Source organism: Corylus avellana, chromosome ca8 (genome assembly GCF_901000735.1).
Source record: "Corylus avellana chromosome ca8, CavTom2PMs-1.0".
Lineage (NCBI taxonomy): Eukaryota > Viridiplantae > Streptophyta > Magnoliopsida > Fagales > Betulaceae > Corylus > Corylus avellana.
In genome coordinates, this window is record NC_081548.1 from 2,777,513 (window position 1) to 2,797,147 (window position 19,635).

At 34.5% G+C, this 19,635-nt stretch overlaps 2 protein-coding genes across 2 annotated transcripts; one reads left to right on the forward strand and one right to left on the reverse strand.

The window, feature by feature from the left end:
* Positions 1 to 201: 201 nt before the first annotated feature.
* Positions 202 to 3,578, forward strand: LOC132190599 (deSI-like protein At4g17486). Its single transcript, XM_059605634.1, has 3 exons — positions 202 to 610; positions 1,392 to 1,679; positions 2,972 to 3,578. Exons 1-3 carry the CDS (start codon positions 472 to 474, stop codon positions 3,241 to 3,243), a joined length of 699 nt encoding a protein of 232 aa, XP_059461617.1. The 5' UTR covers positions 202 to 471; the 3' UTR covers positions 3,244 to 3,578.
* A 7,413-nt stretch (positions 3,579 to 10,991) lies between these two features.
* Positions 10,992 to 12,450, reverse strand: LOC132190008 (uncharacterized). The gene has a single exon (XM_059604877.1). The coding sequence runs from the start codon at positions 12,384 to 12,386 to the stop codon at positions 11,295 to 11,297; it is 1,092 nt and encodes a 363-aa protein (XP_059460860.1). The 5' UTR covers positions 12,387 to 12,450; the 3' UTR covers positions 10,992 to 11,294.
* Between the last annotated feature and the right edge of the window lie 7,185 nt (positions 12,451 to 19,635).

Consider the following 19,635-nt stretch of genomic DNA (forward strand, 5'->3'; position numbering starts at 1 on the left):
ACATTGCTATGATTTAAAATAGCAGCCCTCCAATTGTTTGGAATTGCAGAGATTTGAGTCCACTAAAACCCAACTTCCTAGTAAAATTTGTGCGAGTATTCCGCGTAGCAAATCATACAAAAAAAAAAAAAAAAAATGGCACTTTCAGTTGGTATCCGTTAATTAAACCCAATAAATAGCAAATTTATTTATTGTAAAAGTAGTAGCAGTAGATTGTACATGTAGCATAAACATATGGCACCATGATAAAGCCACAGAGCTCACGTTGCCTATTCTAAAAGATACTTTCGGCTGCCCGAAGGAAGCTTAAAGGAGAGCGAAGATAGAAGATGCTTCTCCCTAGAAAAAAGCAATAAGAAAATTCCCATTACTCTCTTGGATTCTCTCTCCAATCTGCACCCTCCCCTTTGTTGTTCCCCTGTTCTTCTTTGAGATTTTTGGAAGAGAAAGGGGTTAATTTGGGTGAGAATAATGTTGTGTAGAATGGTGTTGTTGACAAAGAAGAAGAAGAAAGGAGCAGTGCCGGTTTATCTCAATGTGTACGATCTCACGCCGATGAATGGCTACGCCTACTGGCTCGGCCTTGGGGTCTACCATTCTGGCGTGCAAGGTGATGTTTTTATTTGTTTTATTTATTTATTTATTTGGGGTTCTTTTTAATTTCATTTTTAAATGTTGGGTTTTTATTTTTTCCATTTTTTTAATCTCTTTGAGGAGTTGGGGCCTGTTTGGGAGCTAAGAAAGTGAAGGAAAGGAAAAAGAAAAATTGGGGGTTTTTTATTTTATTTTATTTTATTTTTTTCTTGTGATGGCTAATTGAACTTGGGGATGTAATTTTGTTTCAAATTTTTCTTTTTGGGTTTAAGTTCGGATCTGTGGTTATGCTTTGTGTAGAATCTGCGAAATGAAAACCCAAATTCTTTGTTTGGTTGCTTTGAAATTGGAAAATTTACCATGGGAGTTTTTGTTATTTTGATGTTTAGTTTTTTTATATCTAATTGTATGATATTTGGGATCTGGGAAAGGAGTAGTTTACTCTGGAGATAATTACTTTTTTATTGAAATGTTAGATTGTTTAATTGTTTGGGAAGTGAGAAGAAAGAAAAACTTGGGTTAGCTGAGGTTAATTTAACTATGTGGCTTTGTTAGTTGAGTTTCTCAATATTCTAGGAAACAAGAACATTTTAGAAGAAACTATTTTGATGTTCCTTAATTTTCTTGGCAACCAAAGAGATGGTAAATAAATGCCATGAGGAAATAAGATTACATAATAGATATGCCTATTTGTTAACTCTCTCAAATTTGTATGCAGTTCTAGATTTTTACTTGTTTGATGGTTTTGGGATTTAATTGCTAAAACTTTGTTTGTTCTGGGGGTTAATCTGATACAGTTCATGGTGTTGAATACGGGTTTGGAGCACATGAGCACCCGACATCAGGAATTTTTGAAGTGGAACCAAAACATTGTCCTGGTTTCACATTCAGGAAATCGATTTTGATAGGAAGAACTGATCTAGGTCCCAAAGAGGTCCGTACCTTTATGGAGAAATTAGCTGAAGATTACTGTGGAAACACTTACCATCTTATTACGAAGAACTGCAACCACTTCTGCAACGATGTGTGTGTCAAATTGACCCGGAAACCTATTCCTAATTGGGTCAACCGACTTGCTCGACTTGGTAAGGGATCGACCAAATCGTTGCTCATTAGCTTTCATATTTTTGTTTCTTTGTATGAACTATCTGCTTACTTGTTGAGAAGATTGTGGAAAATAAAAGAAAATTTAGAAGTTTAAAACTGTAGGTTCTGTGTTGACAAATAAATGTGCCAAAAGATGAGCCCTTGTTGCATGGAACATACAAGGGCCAAAAACCAGAATTTAGAAACAGAAAATACAAAAAAAGAAAAAAGATTGAACAAACATTTGCTAGGTTAGTGACAATACTATGTACCTAACAGCGTGTACCGCATATCCGAATACGTGCCAATCTCTCTGTTCTCCTTCGTGATGAATTCTTGCCATTCACAGCATAAACTACAACCACTTGTTTCACCATAATTAACACCACCCTTGTACCACCACTATACTGCTGCCATTAGTGCCACCACAACACAACTCTTGCTCACAGCTTTTCAAATGCTTACACAAAATCATTGATGCAACCATTAGAATGCTCTACCCTTACCATCATTATCACTGCTGGCACCATGAAAGATTCACCTCCAAATTTACTTGGACTACCCACAGCAGTTTCCCTTTCTGTCACATGCCATCACAAATTCCACCGCATTTAGTCTGATACTATTATGTTCTTCAATGTCCCGATTTGAGCTCTTGCTAAAAAGTTGCTTTCAGGAATTAATGAATGGATGTTTTCATTGGCAAATATCAGAGTAGGGAAAGAGAACAAAGCAATGTCATGAAATTGGCTCTTGGCTCTCAACCTATTATGTTTTCTTCTGTCCTTGTTTTTGAAGATTATAAGCAACTTTTGCTTAGATGTACTATGTGCCTGTTCTATTCAGCCAATCCATTGCTACTTTTGCATAGATGTTCTTGTGTCAATAATGAAAAGCTTAAAATCTGAAATTCAATGAAATAAATAGAGGAGAGAGAATATGAATTCATGCTGTTGCATCGGGTTGTCTTTTGTGTGGATATGATAAATCATGGATGGGTTGTATAACATGAGAAGAATAGGGTTGATAGGCCCAGCCTGCATTTGAAAAGAAATCTCTTCAAATTTACTTGCCGCTTTCTTTTATATTGAAGGAAGTATATGATTGTAGTGAAAGAAGTGCCTATTAGTTATGCTGCAAATGCAACTGAAATGGTGTCTGTCAGTACCCATTCTAACAGCCACTTTCCAAACACCAACGTCCTTAATTTTTTCTTTTCTTTTCTTGTTTCCTACCTTAGCAAACAAATGTGGCATAATTTTCTAATAATCTGTTTTTGGATGAATTATAGGTTCTTTCTGCAATTGTGTCCTTCCAGCTAATGTCAGTGAGACAAAAGTTCGGCAAGTTAAATCAGGAGATAGGGTTTATGAAGGAGATAAGAAGAAATTGAGGAGCCAGTCAAGTAGGTTCCCAACTTCTACTAATCGTCCACCTCCTTCATTATCTTCTTGTCCTCCAAGTGCTGCAATCAAAAGTACTAGTAGACAAAGACGTTCTCTCCCTCCATGTTTGTCTATGATTGATTCTGCTCCAGCCACAACCTTGACTTTAAAGCTGTAATGGCAGTCTGGTTTGATAGTTTATAGGTGTTAGAATTAAACAAAAAAAAAAAAAAGGCAAAACAGTAAATCCCTGTCTATTTTAATTAGTTTTACTGTTCTTTTCTCATGGTTGTGGAAACAGCTGCTTGAAAAATGTGGCAGCGTTTCTGTTCTGTAAAATCCCCTGTTTTTACTTGAATAGTTGAATGGAAAGATATAATAATGCCTTTCCAATTCTCAGCTTCTTCCTTGTGGACTACATGTTGCCTTAGTTTTTCTGGTGCTGCTCAAGGGCAGGGGAAAATATTGGAAAATATTGGGTATTGAACATGTATGTATAATCTGCATGACTGGTGAGAAATTGAAGCCATTGAAAGGTGGAGACATAAAAATGAGTCCTCATATTCAATGTGAATGCATGAAGACTATGATCAAAGTAGTTGGGAGTGGGGGAGCCTAGCTGCTTTATCATTATGGGTTGGAGGGAGAGGTCTTGTTTTATTAGGTGTGAGATGCTTTAACAATCTTATTAGCGGCCCCATTTTCCATCAAAATGTTTTCCTTGTCGGCATTACGGGATAAATATGACATGGGCTTGGGCTCATCATGTGCTGGGAAGTAAAGACAAGGTGGGTGTTCTCCTTAATTATCTTGGTCTCTAGAATTCGTGTGGCCGTGCGGAATCGCACGCTGAAAGTACGGTTTTAAATGAAATCCCAAAATAGTGTATTGCTTGCGAATGTGTTGTTAAAAAACTGGTCTGAATTTTCAAATCGCAAGCAATATAGTGAGTTTGAATCGTCATGTGAAGTCGACATGGATTTGAGAAGCTACTAATCTAAGAAATATAAAGATGAAAAAGAAATAGGTTCCCCTCTATTTCAAGTAATTTTATGGTTTATATTAGATTTCACAGAGTCAATATGTTGGCATATAGTGAAAATGTTGCCATTGAATGACATGTACACTGTTAAATGCAACAAATCAAAGTCTAAACCGTAAAATAGATAATTTCCATTAGAGGCAAAAATCAATTTAGACTAGTTTTTTGACAAATCTTAAGAGTCCCACAAAGATAATGAGATGTGTTAATCTCCTAACTCTTTCTAGCGAAGATTGGTGGAAAGTGCAAGCGAGAAACTAAATCAAAATTCTCTTTGGATGTTGCAAAGGAGGAGGGAAAAATGGGTAAAAAATGATTCCAATTGTTGGAGAAAAGAGGTCAATTGGAGCCCACCCATTATGAACGTTTTCCAAGGGTGGCAAATGGCCATTGGGCAATAGACAAGTGCAGATGGCCCAATGGAAAATGCACCTGACTTTAATCGCTGCTTTTGGGTTCAAGTCCAGCAAGTTGTGCCATTTGAATTTTGATCTTCTTCGATGGACACCGAAATCCTAAATTATTATTAGGTCCAGATATTTTTTTCATCACGTCACACTAAATTTTATATATATATAAAGGTTGGTTGGTACTACCACTTTAATATTATGGAATAAAAATGTGGTTTATAACATTTATCGGGATAAAAGAATATAATTTATAGCATTACTTTTTTATCCATAGGCGGAACTAGAGATTTAGAAGAGGGGGACAAAACTAAAAAAAAAAAAAAAAAATTTGAGGGTAAAAATTAACTTTGTAGGTCCATTTCATAGAAATATCTAAAAACATTTTAAAATTTTGTGGTTGCGCCCCTGCTTTTATTTTAATACTACCAATCATTCCGTCCCAAGGGATAGCTCAATCAGCTGTTGACCACGCCTAATGAAGCGGAGGTCAGTAGGTCACTAGTTCGAATTCTCTCTCCTCCTTCCCTTGTGTGGACATGTCAAAAAAAAAAAAAAAATACTACCAATCAATCCTTGTTTGAAAAAAAAAATACAAGGTTTACTAATAGTGCCATGTCAACAAAGTGAAATAAAAGTATGACAAAATGTGGTAACCTATTTGGGTAGAGATTTAAAGTTATTTTTGACCTAAAGAAAAAGAGTTGGGGTATCATAATTATAATTATTATATTGCCGCACATTATGGTTAACTCCAGGCTTTAAATTAAATAAATATCAGCTGGCAAATAGTTGTCATTGACTGCTTATGTAATTTGGATGGAAATCCCACCTGGTTCAAGTCATATTTGTCGGCATTAACAAATTTGTGAAGGACACAAAACTCTTCTTAGAAACTTTACACGAAACTCATTCAACCTTCTACATAGTCATTGTTGTGGCAAGATAAACATAAAACCCTAATGTGAAACTAATCATATCCAAAGTCGTGTTAGAGTCTTAATCGGTCACTTAGATAATTCGAAGCTCTATCACTCCATAAATCTGAAGGACTAAGTTTCATTTACAAATTTGAAGGCCTAGGTTTCTTCTACGAACATGCTCGATTGTATCATTTTATTTGTGTTTTGTTATTAGTGGGTCAACATCATAAAGTACTTTGAATTTGGATCGGATGCAATTCCCCAACAAAGAGGGCAGTGCAAAGACGATCGGATTTGGACAAATAAGTCCTAAATTTGGAGCGGTTGAAAAGAGGTGAGCCCAACACTTACCCTTTCTGTGGGATTATCCGAAAGTATATGCCTTTCAGACAGGAAATTGCATGCCAGCCTAATCCAAACTTTGCATGTTGCTTATGATTGAGGCTCCTTACGCATAGATGCATTGTCCTTGCCGCGTTTTTTTTACTTTAAGCAATATGAAAAGGTCACTCCTATTTATTTCGGTTGACTTTTACAGTGGAAAATTTAGAATTGTGAAATTCATTTATGTGTATTACATAATGTTTTTACCTTCCCTAAATTATCCACATATTTACACTTTTAACCCTAATATTTAAAAAATGATATTTTACCCCATCCCAAAACTTTTAAATTGTTGCAATTGGACCATTCCGACTTTTTTTTTTTTTTTTAATTTACAAAATGCCCCCATCCCTAGTTAATTTTTTTAAAAAAAAAAAATTAAGGGGTGGCTGGTCTGGGGTAGCCGAAGCCACCCCATGCCCAACTAGGGTGGCCGGCCACCCCTTAATTTTTTATTTTTTAAAAAAATAATAATTTTTTTTTTTTAAACTTGAGATAGGGGCATTTTGAAAAAAAAAAATCAAAATAGTCGAATTGTAACAATTTGAAAGTTTGGGAAATGTCATTTTTTAAACATTGGGGTTAAAATAAAATGTATTTTCTCAAAAAAAAAATATATATATATATATATATATATATATATATATATATTTGTTCTATTGATAAATGTTGCCATGTAAAATGGTATAAGTCCCGTGGCCCCCCTTTTATTTGGACAAAGTATGGTTAGAATCCAAATGGGAATGTATATATATACTTCTTTTTGGTTTCCCCCCTCTTTGTTTTTGGACAAATTGTAAAATTGTAAATGTAGATTGAGGAGGCTTCCTCCACAAACAAAGGAATCTGAAAAGGACAGTCGTGTGGTCTTTTCGTCAACCTTTACACGTTCTTTTCCAACACCCATTTTGGCCATTTCCTTATGTTTCCGTGCCGTTTCCCTTCAGCTACCCTCTTTTTTCTTTGTTTTTTTCTAAGCATAGAAATAAATTAAGCTGTTTAACGAAGTTTCTTTCATTGATCGAAGACATGGTCAACAAAACTAACGATTTTTTTTTATTCACAACATTTATGTTTTTATATGATACTGCGGCCACTCCCATAACAGTTAAGAGAGGTGGCCGACCAACTATTTATGGGCGAAAAGTTTTTACTGGTGTGTTGGTAGACCTAGGGCTGGCAAAACAGGTAATTGGGTACACCCGATTATGACCCGTTAAGACACGCGACCCAATTACCCGAAACACGACCCGTTTAATTAAACAGGTTAACGGGTTTAATATGATTATAACACGAAAAATATCCGGATAACCCGACACGACCCGCTTAACCCGTTTAGCATAACCGGGTCATATCAGGTAGACACGACCAGACATGACTTGTGCGATAAACAGGTAACCCGACCCGACCCGACACCCCCCCCCTTTTTTTTTTTTTTAAAAAAAAAAAAGCCCTTAATCAAAATTGGAAAAAATAATTTAATAAAGGAATCTCTTAGGCCAAAGGACTAATCAAATTTATCTTAACCATCCAAGAAGAATAAAACGTTTTAAAAGAGAATGTTTTAATATATAAATAATGATTTAAAAGATAATGTTTTAATATATAGACCCACATAGAAAAAGTAATGGAAAAACAAGGAATAGGCCAGTGAAGTGAAGACTGTGAAGTCGTGAAGTGAAGAGTGACATGAAGTCGTGAGTGAGTCGGTAAGTATTAGGGTTAATTTAGTTAGAACTTAGACATAGGTTTTTTTTAAAAAAATAAAAATAAAAAAAAATAAAAAATAAATAAATGGGTCTGGCGGGTCACCCAAGACCCGCCAGACCCGATTGACCTGCCAGACCCGATTGACCCGCCAGACCAGCCAGACCCATTTATTAAACGTGTCTGGCGGGTCGACCCGCCAGACACGAATTTAATCGTGTCATAATCGGGTATATCAGATTAAAACCCGAACCCGATAAGCCCAAACCAAATACCTGTTAACTTCGTGTCGTGTTCGCGTCGTGTCAAAATTGCCAGCCCTAGGTAGATCGGTAATAGCAGGTGTGAAAGTAAAGGTAACGATAACCATGGAGTTACGGTTGTCTTAAATTATACTATATGAACTGATAATACACAAATTTTGGTGTTTTTTTCGTGTCCTTCTAATTCTATGTGAAAATTATTTTATAAAAAAATAAAAATAAAATGTTGTTCTTATTTCTCTCACTTAATTTTTATAAAATAATTTTCACATAAGATAAGAGGACACAAAAAGAACATCAGAAGAGCACCTAACATTTTCTTCAATAGTCACATCCATCTACACCTTGTTGAGGGCAAATTTTAGTGGACTTGCGGGGTGGGTGTAATATGCCCATAACTATATATGGCATACGGGCATACTTTTTTTTTTTGGATTAAATCTTGAAACGACATTATATATATATTGTTGTTATCATGCACAACAATGATGAATAATATGGAATCAAAAAGAGAGATCAAGAGAGAGTTGAGATACAGATTTACGTGGTTCGACAATGTGCCTACATCTACAGAACAGAGTGCGGCTATATTTTACTATTTAATGATTTAGGGTTACAACATAACATATTTATAGGAAAACCCTAATTATTAGAAAACCCCAAAATACTCCCCACAACTTATTTGTTCCCAGACCCACATAAACTAATTACACCCAATGGGCCAATAGCAGAATATGAGCCACTTATTCCAGCATATATATATATATATAGAGAGAGAGAGAGAGAGAGAGAGAGGAAGAGAGGAGTACCTCCATTACCATATTTTGCTATTCATCCACATATGTTCGAATACTAGATATATAGAATTTGCCTATTCGAAATTAAGAGCAGAAAATTTGCTAGTAAGCTATACAAACAAAAATCATTAATAGTGGTGGTTCAATGGCTCAAGGAAATTTTCAAGTAGTTAGGGTATGTATTAGGGCGTGGGTTTGAATCTCCGTAATAAATAATCTCCACATATATCTGATTAATATTAGCTGCCTTGAATTTTCATTGATGCCTTAGTGGGGCTGGGTCAGGTTATGACTTAGTTAGATTTGAGGGAGCGTTTGCGGTTTTCACCGTCTAGGCCCCTCATGTGAGGTTGCTATGTGCTGACCTACCATTTTTACTTTTTTTTAAAAAAAGATAATGAATACAAGGTGATTTTTAACCTTCCATCTAAACACCCTTAATCAAGATTGAGATTGGGATCCATGATAGAAGTAGGGATTGGAAACTAAAAAGAAAGAAAGTTTGAGTCAAGTCATCCTTTGATGATGTATCTTATTTTGGACCCTTCGATTAAAATAAACGGTCTACATAAGAACTATTAATGCCCGGTACACTGTAAATCTCAATCCCGTGATACTTACTATACACACCCACGAAAACTGTAGAGAAGTTACCAACTTCACATGCATCTTGTAGTCTTGGTAGCATATGGTCAAGAACTTGGAAAATGTGTGACAATTATTGTACCCATTAAGGGATGTGGGAAATTGTATATTAATTAATAAATTCTTGCAACTGTAGCCAGACCAGCCTCTAATATTGCGGAAATAAATTAATTCTTGTTCCACCTAATTTCACATGAAGCAATGTGGCCATTAACACATTACACATACCAATTAATTGCCTTCGAGGATCCCATTAACAAAGAGAGATGATGACTGCTAGACGGGAGGGAGATACCAAGTTTGCTTAGATTTTGATTTATTGTATTTAACAATACACACGACATTACGTTTTTTTTAAATAACGTAATAACATATTTACTATATAACAACATATATATACTATTTTTAATTTAAACCATAAAATAAACACTCTCCATTACAATGAATGCGTTTATGAAAAAATTTATATTCTATAATTTTTTTGACGGTCTAAATTTAATGTAACTTTTTTTTTTTTAATAACAACCTAAACTAAAGGCACTTGCTTGCTTTTTCGCAATGATTTTGTATATAAATAAATAAATGATATTTTTTATCTCTCATTTATTTTTATTAATTTCTTCTAAATATTTACTATATAATTAAGATGTGGAAGTACAGCATGTCTCACTCGAATATATATATATCATTATATGCTGACAAATAATCGTCCTTTAACAACTGGACTCTATTATTATATCACCCATTCTTTCAAAACTCCTGACAATCTTGACCCTTAAGTCTCAAGGGTAGGGTAGGGACAGGCCTAGAGGGCCCCTAGCCCCTAGCTCCTAGTCCCCAGAGCTCTATTCCTACGGCCCCCCTCCGTAGAATAAAAAAATTGTAAAAATTTGTCGAATTAGTATCGTATTTACTCACACTTAATTTTTCTTTACAAAATATTCATATAGAATTTTAAAAATAAATAAAATAATAAAGTGAATAACTAAAATACAAAGAAAAAAACTTAAATAATTTTTAAAAAATAAATAGTTAAAATAATTTTAAAATAAAATTTGTGAGTCTTTCATAAAAATTTAAGGATAAGTTCATTATGAATTTATATTCTGTGAAAATTTGAAGTCACGGAACTGACCAATTCTTCGCAGACAAAAAAAGATAGCAGACAAAAACAAGTTTTCTTTTGTTTCCACGAACCACATCGGCTATTTCTCACCTCGTACATGGATTTGCCCTCTTTTAAACTTACCCTCCAAGGAACCTCTCTATTCATCCAAGAACATTTTAACAAAAAATAAATAAATATATATATATATATAGATATAGATATAGCGGTTGAGATTGGTTGTTACGGTAGGTCTTAAGGTTGTCCATATTCATACATAAAACCAAGAAATATTTATTAAAAACCAAAAGAAATGTTGAAAAAGACCCTCCTCACATGCCTCTTGTCCTATGGTCGGAGACTTTGACAAGTTCGCACCTACTGTTCTTGCCAGATCGAATAACTCAGACCACACCCACAATCCACAAAGATAATCCCCCAAGTAAACCATCAACAAAGCCTTCCTCCTGCCTTCCTCTTTGCTTTTCTTCCCCATTATTTATTTATTTATTTATTATTTTTTTTTTTTTCAATTCAAAGAATTCGAACAATAAATGTAAAAAAATTAATTGATGCTCGGGCACCTCTCGTTTGCAGCAGTAAATATGCTATAACAATTCAGACAAGAATTATTGGAGTTTGGAACTCAAAAATGACAACCTTAAATGTACCAAATTTATTACAAAAAAAACAGAGTACATGTATTTTACAAGTGATTGGTAAGTACAAGGAATCCAACAGGAAAGAGAAAAAAGAATTTGTTCGGAGGGACTAGGGAGAGAGAGGGTGTTAGATTTAGCTATGTATGTATGAATGAAGCTTCATATTGTCTGGCTTTGTAAGCTGCTTTATTCGTTTAGGTGTTGAACAACAAATGGGGTTAGTGAGAGAGAAAACTAAATCAATTAATGGAGGATTTACCAAATCGGAAAACAACGGAGACCTCTGCAAAAACTTCACCTCTTCCAAGCATAAACCACCAGAGAAAACCCAGATGGGCCCACCAACTCACTCTCCTCCGTGGTGGCCCAGTCCATCACGGAGCTTCCTCCGGAAGACCCCGCCGACGACGACATGGAAACCGACGACGACGACAAGCTCTTCCTCATCTTCCTCCATTCGATCCTGCTCAACCCAGTACTCCAGCTCTGTTGCGCGCACAAAGCCATCCCGTTTTTCTCGCTCAAAGAATCCGCCTCCTTCTCTTTCTCTTTTTCGTCTTCTTCGAACCTGAACATGAAAACGGCGCGCCCGTCGTCGTTGTCTTTCTCGAACAACCAGTTGTAGACGTCCCACGAGATCTGCACGGGAACCCCATCGACTTCGATTTTCTCGTTGCCTCTGAATTTCCACTTTATGCGCTTTATCTGCAGGACCTTTTTGTTGTCGACGAAGAAACAGAGCCTGGTGTCGTCATTGTACCCGCAATCAATCCGTATTTCCCTCGTTTTTCCTCCGATTCTTGCTCTCGTGGTGTAGATTTTGTTGGCGAAGACATGCTCTCTTTTCAGGACGAGAAGCTGGGAACTTTTTGGCTTCTGGGCTTTGGTTTTGGCGTAGGCTTCTTTAGTGCAGTCGCCGACGAGAAGCGCGATTTCGCCGTCGACAACTACGGCGATGTAGAAGCCGGAATGGGGCTCAGGCCCGCCGGACCGGAACTTGGCTTTTGTCAGGTCCCAAAAGATTTGGGTGTTGGAGTTGAGCTTTTTGGATCCGTGCTTTTTCCAGAAAATGAAGGGGGCGATGTGGAGCTGGAAAGAATATGGGGAAGAAGAAGAAGAAGAAAAAGAAGAAGAAGAAAGCGGAGGAGGAGATTCAAATGGGTGGTGGTGGTCGTGGAGGAGATTAAGGTTGAGGGAGTGGGTGAGAAGGGAGCGAGACCAGGTGAGGGAGAAGAGGCCGATGTGAGTGTGGTAGAGACAGGTGGTGAGGTTGGCGTTGCCGGAGACGGGCGGCGGCTGCGGCGGTGGAGCGTGGTGGTGGTGATCGTCATTGGTGGTGGGGGATGGGCGGAAGCAGGAGGGGAAGGGGGAGGACTGGGGAGACATTTTGTTGTTTGTGAGGGGTGGGATGAGGAAAGTAGAAGGGTCTGTAGGGTTTTTGTTTTGTTTGAGAAATGTGAAGGATTGGGGTTTTTATACAATGGAAGGAAACGTTGTGAAGGGGTGGGGTGGGGGAGGGAGACTTTCCTGCCTGAAAAATTTAGTCTTGAGCTTCAAGTTGAAAGACTCCGCTCGTTGAACTTCTTTGAAAATACAAATATAATGTTTAAAAATTATTAACAAATAATTCAAATTACATAATATTTTTTTTAAAAAAAATACAAAACACTTTTCAAATTTTGAATTAAAAATATATTCTTTAAAATCATTTTACATAATAATCTAATTTTATTCTATCCTCAAATTTTATGATGGGTTTATTATTAGAGAAAGAGACATAATTTTTCTCCAAATTTTTGACGATGTGAGAAATACATATTTTTTTAATAATATTAATAAAATTAGAAAAAAAATTTATTAAAAAAAAATATATTTTTCATATATGCTATTTTTTAAGAAAAAGAAATGTAACAATTTTATAGTTTTGAATTAAAAAAAAAAATAAAAAATAAAAAATTGCCCTTTTCACTTGAGGTGAAACAATAGGAAATAATGTTGAGATAGGTAAGGTAGGGGTACGTGTGAAGTGTGATAGGACTACTTCGTATTTGTAGGGTACGTAAAATTGGTTTCTTTCCGACCAACGTACCCATGTGAAAAAGATTTGTTTTATTATCAATTAAGGATGTCTATTCACAAAAACAAAAAAAAAGGGATTTTTTAAATTAAAATAGTGATCTTAGAACAACGACAGGACATTATTCTTTCCAAACACCTAGCCATTTGGTGTATTACATAATGTTTCGTTAAAAATGAAAAACCTTTTGTCTTAACATAATTAAAATAATTGTTGTTGATGTAATTTTTGGTCCGCATTACTGTTTGTCAGCGATAATTCTTCATGACCGGGTTGTAAGTGAAATTTCTGTACATCTATAGTATTCCTACAAAATAAAAGTACAGTCAAGGGTTTCTGGTAAAATTGGTCTGTGAGATTTGAGGCCAGATAATTCCAAGTACAAATTAATTTACAAAATTTCTCATATATATATAAAAAGAGTAGATATAATTGTAATCTATAAACATTGGAAATTAAGGTGAGAAATTTCGTCAAAGAAAAATAGTGGCTTTGAAATTTCCTTATATTTTTCTGGCGATACATTTCGTGCATGTATTCAATGGCAAATGAAAAAAAAAATTAGGAGTCAAGGGTAAAGCATCGTATGTTTGAATTGTAATCTTCTTCAGCCTCTTTGAAATTTGACTGCGCCAATTACGAAGGAAAACCCAAAGTCTCAAAACGTGTGGATCAGCCAATAGGGACCCTTCCTTTTATTATTCTCAATAATAATAATAATAATATACTTTTATGCTCTTTGGACAAACTTGGTTAGATTCGGTTCATACGTAAGAAATAATAAATTTAATCAGAAGATTCAAACCCAAAATTTTGTATTTTGATATCATATTAAATCATTATTTATTGTTAAAGCTTAAGTTGAGCGAAAACGATGAATTTAATCATTTATAAAATTGTAGATTGACTTAGAATTAAACGGTTGTAATTATGACATATGTTTCTTATGCCCTGTTGAAGAACACGTATCCTAATTTTAATAGTCAAATTTCAACTAAAATTAATCCAAGTGAAGTCGGACAACATTTTATAGACAAAGACCGCCTTAATATTTTTTTTATTTTTGAATAAGACCACATTTTTATTTAGTAAATAATTAATATGGCCCTTTTTTATTTTCTAGATTTGGGATCCTCTTTAGGGTTCATATATTTGCTAATTATTGAAACCATATCTTTACTGAGAAGTAAAGGAAGCACTTTCAATTGGTTTCTCACTCTAGCTAGTTTGGTATCTCAAAAACTACCAAATCTTGAAGTAGAGCAACAACTCAATCTAACCTCCAATGATTTCAATTGGTTTCTCACTCTAGCTAGATTAATTTTTAATCTTTCAAGATAATTGACAATTTATGATAATATTAAAAGAGAGATCTGAGTTTAAATTCTGTTTCTATAATTTATTTTTCATTTTAATTAAATATTTTATGTATTAAACTTCTTTTTTAGGAGAAATTTGAGTCCACGCGTGATTCGGGTAATTTGACAATCAATTTTTTTTAGCAGCTTTGTTTGATAAGTTAGAAAATGGCCACCTCTGCAAGTTGCAAACTTAATGACTCTAGCTTGACAATTATGACCATTTTTTTTTTTTTTACTTTCTGACAATTATGAATTTATGACCAATTGATATGTGGTTTTGTTAACTAATCGTAGTTTTGACCCATTACCATTATGGTGAAAACAACACCAAAACCGTCCGCTCCATTGCAAGTTGTAGCATGTCTTAGAAGCTTTAAGGTTTTGAACATCATGGTTGATAAACAACCACAAGGAGACGAGATCCCGTGGTATTGTATGCACCGTTCATTTTAAACAAACAGTTTAGATGACACTAATAATACAAAGAAAAAAAAAAATTGACTTTCGGTGCTTCTCATAAAGATGATCGATCAACATAATAATTTGGCCATTGCCAAACGGCCGGCCTGGGGTGACCAAATTAACCGTTTAAAAGTTGTTAGGCCGCCCTTATGGGAATGGACCAAAAATCTAAAGGGTGGTTCGGCAACTCCTACGAGAAACTCTCAAAGTCAATTGTTTTTTTCTTTTTGCATTTCGGCGGTTCATTTAATTAAATAAATGGCTCCGAACAAAAGTATTGCACCAATGCAATCCTATGAGCATTGCATGGGATGAGGATCACAAAGAGACAGCCATGCCCCATTTCCTTCTTTTGTCATCGGTATCCGTTGAATTGTCCAGCTGGCCCAGACAAGCTTTTTTCTTAGCACTATCAAACACTTTATTTGGTGGCTCCTCCTCCGCTCCCTGTGAGAGTGATTGGTTTCCAGCTTGTACCTGCAAGTAAGGGCAAATTACGTACAAATTCAGACTGCATATTAAATGTCCTTCCTATCATATTGGACTGCTTCCCCCCATTTCCTCCCATCTTAGACCAAAATCTGATTGGATGAGTATCATGATCTGTGAAATTTCCTGGAAGCCAAATAGAAATTTCCAGAAAAATTGAAGCTGCTTGCTTGCATTGTTTGAGGCCTATAACGTTGTGTTGAGCTGTGTGGGATAATAAATCCAGAACCCATCATTCTTTCTTGGTGGATTGGGTGTAATAATTGTGCAACAATATCAAATTTGGAGTTGATTTTCGAACCAATGATGGCCTGCCAGCAATAAGTCCATTTTTCAAGGCTTCAGGACATAGGGAATTGTCCACTGAAAATTATTTTGAATGGTCCCTTTAAACCTCCTACCTGTTAAATGAAAGTTTTGCCATCCTCCGTTAATAAATTTCAATAGGGTATACTGCATTATTGTAAATTTGTCTTATTAAATGAATACTTTTCATTTCATTTAAAATCGAGACGATCCGTTTTTTTGTATTATAGGCATAATTTTGTAAATATTGTGTAAATGAAATGAAATTTGACTTACAAGTGCCTTCGTTTAATAGTAATAATTACGGTTATCAATCATATTATCGCATCAAATATTAACAAACAAACGTGATATTTATTATATCAGTCATGTAACACTTCAATAAATTTATAACCTAAATATTAAGTTAATTAATGACTGACGTAATAAACGTCATGTCATGTAATTATAACAGTTATAATGGGTAGAAGACTATTTCACAGAAATCTAGAATTTGAGCCTCTCTCTCCACCCTTTTAGGTCAAACTCATTTATTAAGTTCAACATCTACTGCATCTACTTTGGTACTAGAAGCATTATACAAAGTCATATTTCACATATTTTTTGCTGGTAAATTTCTCAAACATGTGGTGACATGGGGGCGTAGAAATTAAAGAAAATAAACTGCATATATATATATATATATATTATCCAACTAGAGAGAAGCATCAGGTGGGTCTCCCTATCTCCAAACACCACCTTGCTATGCAGTTTTAGGGTACGGCCACCCACTATCTCCAAACACCTTCTTGCTATGCAGTTTTAGGGTACGGCCCTGACCTGCCACAACTGTTAGGGTAATTCAACACTCCCAATTTACCAAAAGAAAAGAAAGTCACTAATTCTAATTATATTTTGTTTTTATTTTTCAATCTCAAAATTTTGAAAATAATGTGAGAAACATCCAATGACCCCAAATAACATATAGAGGAGGATGAGTAGGTGTTTTCCCAACAATTACAACCAATTCAAAATTATTGCAACTACATAGATAATCACTAAAATTAAGTAAAGCAGAATAAAATACAATAATTTTGATGATGAAGCGGAAACTTTTTGAAGAACTCCTCAAAAGTAAAATTATTTTGAGGGCAACTAACTTCAAAAAAGTTATCTACTTATAAAGAAGTCAAATTACAATCTTTTTTATTACAAAAGGTTTTATAAATATAAACCGATAGTAATTTGATTTTTCTGTAAGTAGATAATTTTTTTTGGAGTTAGTTGACCCCAAATAATTATTGAGTCACACAAGCATTTAGGCTTAATTGTTGAGCCGATGCAAGCCCAAATTTGGAAGCTTGAGCTACTTTTAAATGAACCGAGCTCAAACAATCAATACTTAATTGGCTCAACTCATTTACAATCCTAATATGGAGGTGTGAGTCTATATATAATATTGTGAGCTTCGAAGTTGAGGGAAAATTTTAATCTCCATTGATTACGTTGATCATAAAAAAAAAAAAAATGTACGGGGAAGATAAAGCATTTGAAGTCTTTGTAGTCAAAGTAAATGGCAATCGACAAAAAAGAATTAAAAAAAAAAGAAATCAACTTGTGTATGACTTGAAGACTCGGACTTGGTCCCTGAGTCCAATCATGTGCCCTTTTATCACAAAGGAGATACTAATTTCTTAGGGTTGAATAGTGCAACAAGTTTTACTTACCAATACAACATTCTAACAAGTCTAGGCCTACATTTTTCGCATGTGGGGTTGGTGCCTCGGACCATGATTTGTTTGGCAAAATTTTTTAGACCCTACTTTTGTTTTTATTTTTTAATTATGATGTGACATAAAAATTTAAGTTATTTATGATTAATGTTTTTGTTTTTTTTTTTTTTGTTAAAAAGCCGTAAAAAGCGTTGCCAAATAAGCCCGTCTACGACAAGGACTTGGTCACCACCATTTATATCAAAATGTTGATTGTATAATTGTTGACTGTGATTCAATATTTGGTTTAGGATTCTCAATAATCTTGAAAGATAGGCTATAAATCAAATGTCACGGCAAAATGATATTCATTGTTTCACAAAAAAGGATGGAGAATTATGACCATTGATTTCTGAAGCACTATCCACCTATGAGCTATGCAAATCCATAGTTATTATCAAGAAATTTAGAGATTTTAATATTAAAATAAATAAATAAAATTGTCAGTGTTCATATTTGCAAAACATAAGAAAAGTTTGTTTTTCAGCCCCCCCCAAAAAAAGAAAAAAGAAAAATGAAGTTTTATTTTAGTAAAATGATAATAATATCCTTATATGAAATCTTAATGTAATAATACTGATAGCATAACCCCGAGAGGTTGGCTCAAGTGGTAAGTTACTTGGCCTTGGTGCCTCTTAGGTCTACGGTTTGAGTCATTTGGTGAGTCACATTGCATGGTGTCCCCGACATCTAGTGGGGGTGAAGTACTCCGGCTTTTACTAAAAAAGCCTGTTATCCACTAAACAAATAAATTTATAAAAAAAAATTATAGTATTTCAAATATTTGTCCTTTTAGATTCCCTGATTCATTATGCCCCAGATAATTTTATTTGCCTAATGATGCCCAATACCCTTGAAAGCACCTATGCATATATCTAGTTGATCTTTTCTTAGGGTAGAGATGTCATTAACTTAATTTCAAAGCTCAGAAAAAATAAAATAAAATAAAATAAAATTTCAAAGCTCAGAACTTTCCTAAATAAAAATTAAGAAAAAAAATAGGAAAGCGTGATTGACCCAACGGTTGTACATGTGTCGGTTTCCTTTGGAGTTTTCTAATGCTTTAAGGCTACAAGCAATAATGGAATCTTCTTTTACCTTGTCAAATACTTATAAAGTTGCACAACCAATTTTTATTCAATTTTTAATTTCTTTTGAAATTAAGTTAAATATACCCTTAACATGAGTTATAAATAAACATTTTTAAACAATTAGTGACTTTTCCAAAGGAATCTGCCAAAAAAAATTCTCATTCTTTTCATATTACTAACCAAACGAAAATCATTGTTGACTTGCCTAGAGAATTCAACTATATGAGATTCTTGTAATATTAATTAATTATTAAATTTATCATTTTCTATCAATCACCTTAAATTTTTGGGATTACAAATAATTCAACATTGTCTTTATAATTTACTTCTCAGTTTAGTTGAATATTTTGGAAAAAAGTATTTTGGAAAGAAATATAACTCCTTTCCGACTCTTGGAAATAAGTGGAACTCAAAAATCTCATATTTGAAAATTGATAATCAGATTAAGAGACCTACTACATGTACATCTACAGTCCGGCCATTTCTTTTACAAATCCAATGGTTGATTTGCATAAAAACTATACCGGGATGGTCAACAAATGTACAAAAGATGTAAAAAATACATTTGTATTTCTCTCAAATCAAATATACTAAAATATATTGGATTGTTCACACCAAACACAATATGGAATAGTTATCAAGAGTTAACCATTTTTGACTCAAAAGAAAAAACTAAACAAAACAAAGCAAACCAAAGGAACCCCACCATGTGTAAATATCCCACAAGTTTAGGCATACTTAAGCCAACCACACAACCAACCATGCGCATCTTGCAAACAAAGCATACTTAATTTTAGTGTTCTCTTTATCTTGGTATGTCCTTACACCTTCTTGCCAACCACACTACCCAACAAAACCCTAATTAAGAAAACCCAATAAATCATATGGTCCACTGTCTACCATTTTAGTTCTACACTAAAAATATTGTTTTAATTAGCAGGTGATTCAAACTCGTGCTGAGAAATAGGTGGTCTGATTGTGAGGTTTTGTTAATGATGTTTTTATTTGTATTTAATTGTTTGTTTGGTGTTGTAGGGATCGATATCCAGTACTTTGGGGACAAAGTTTTTCTCTAAATCGAGTTTGAGAAAATTTTTT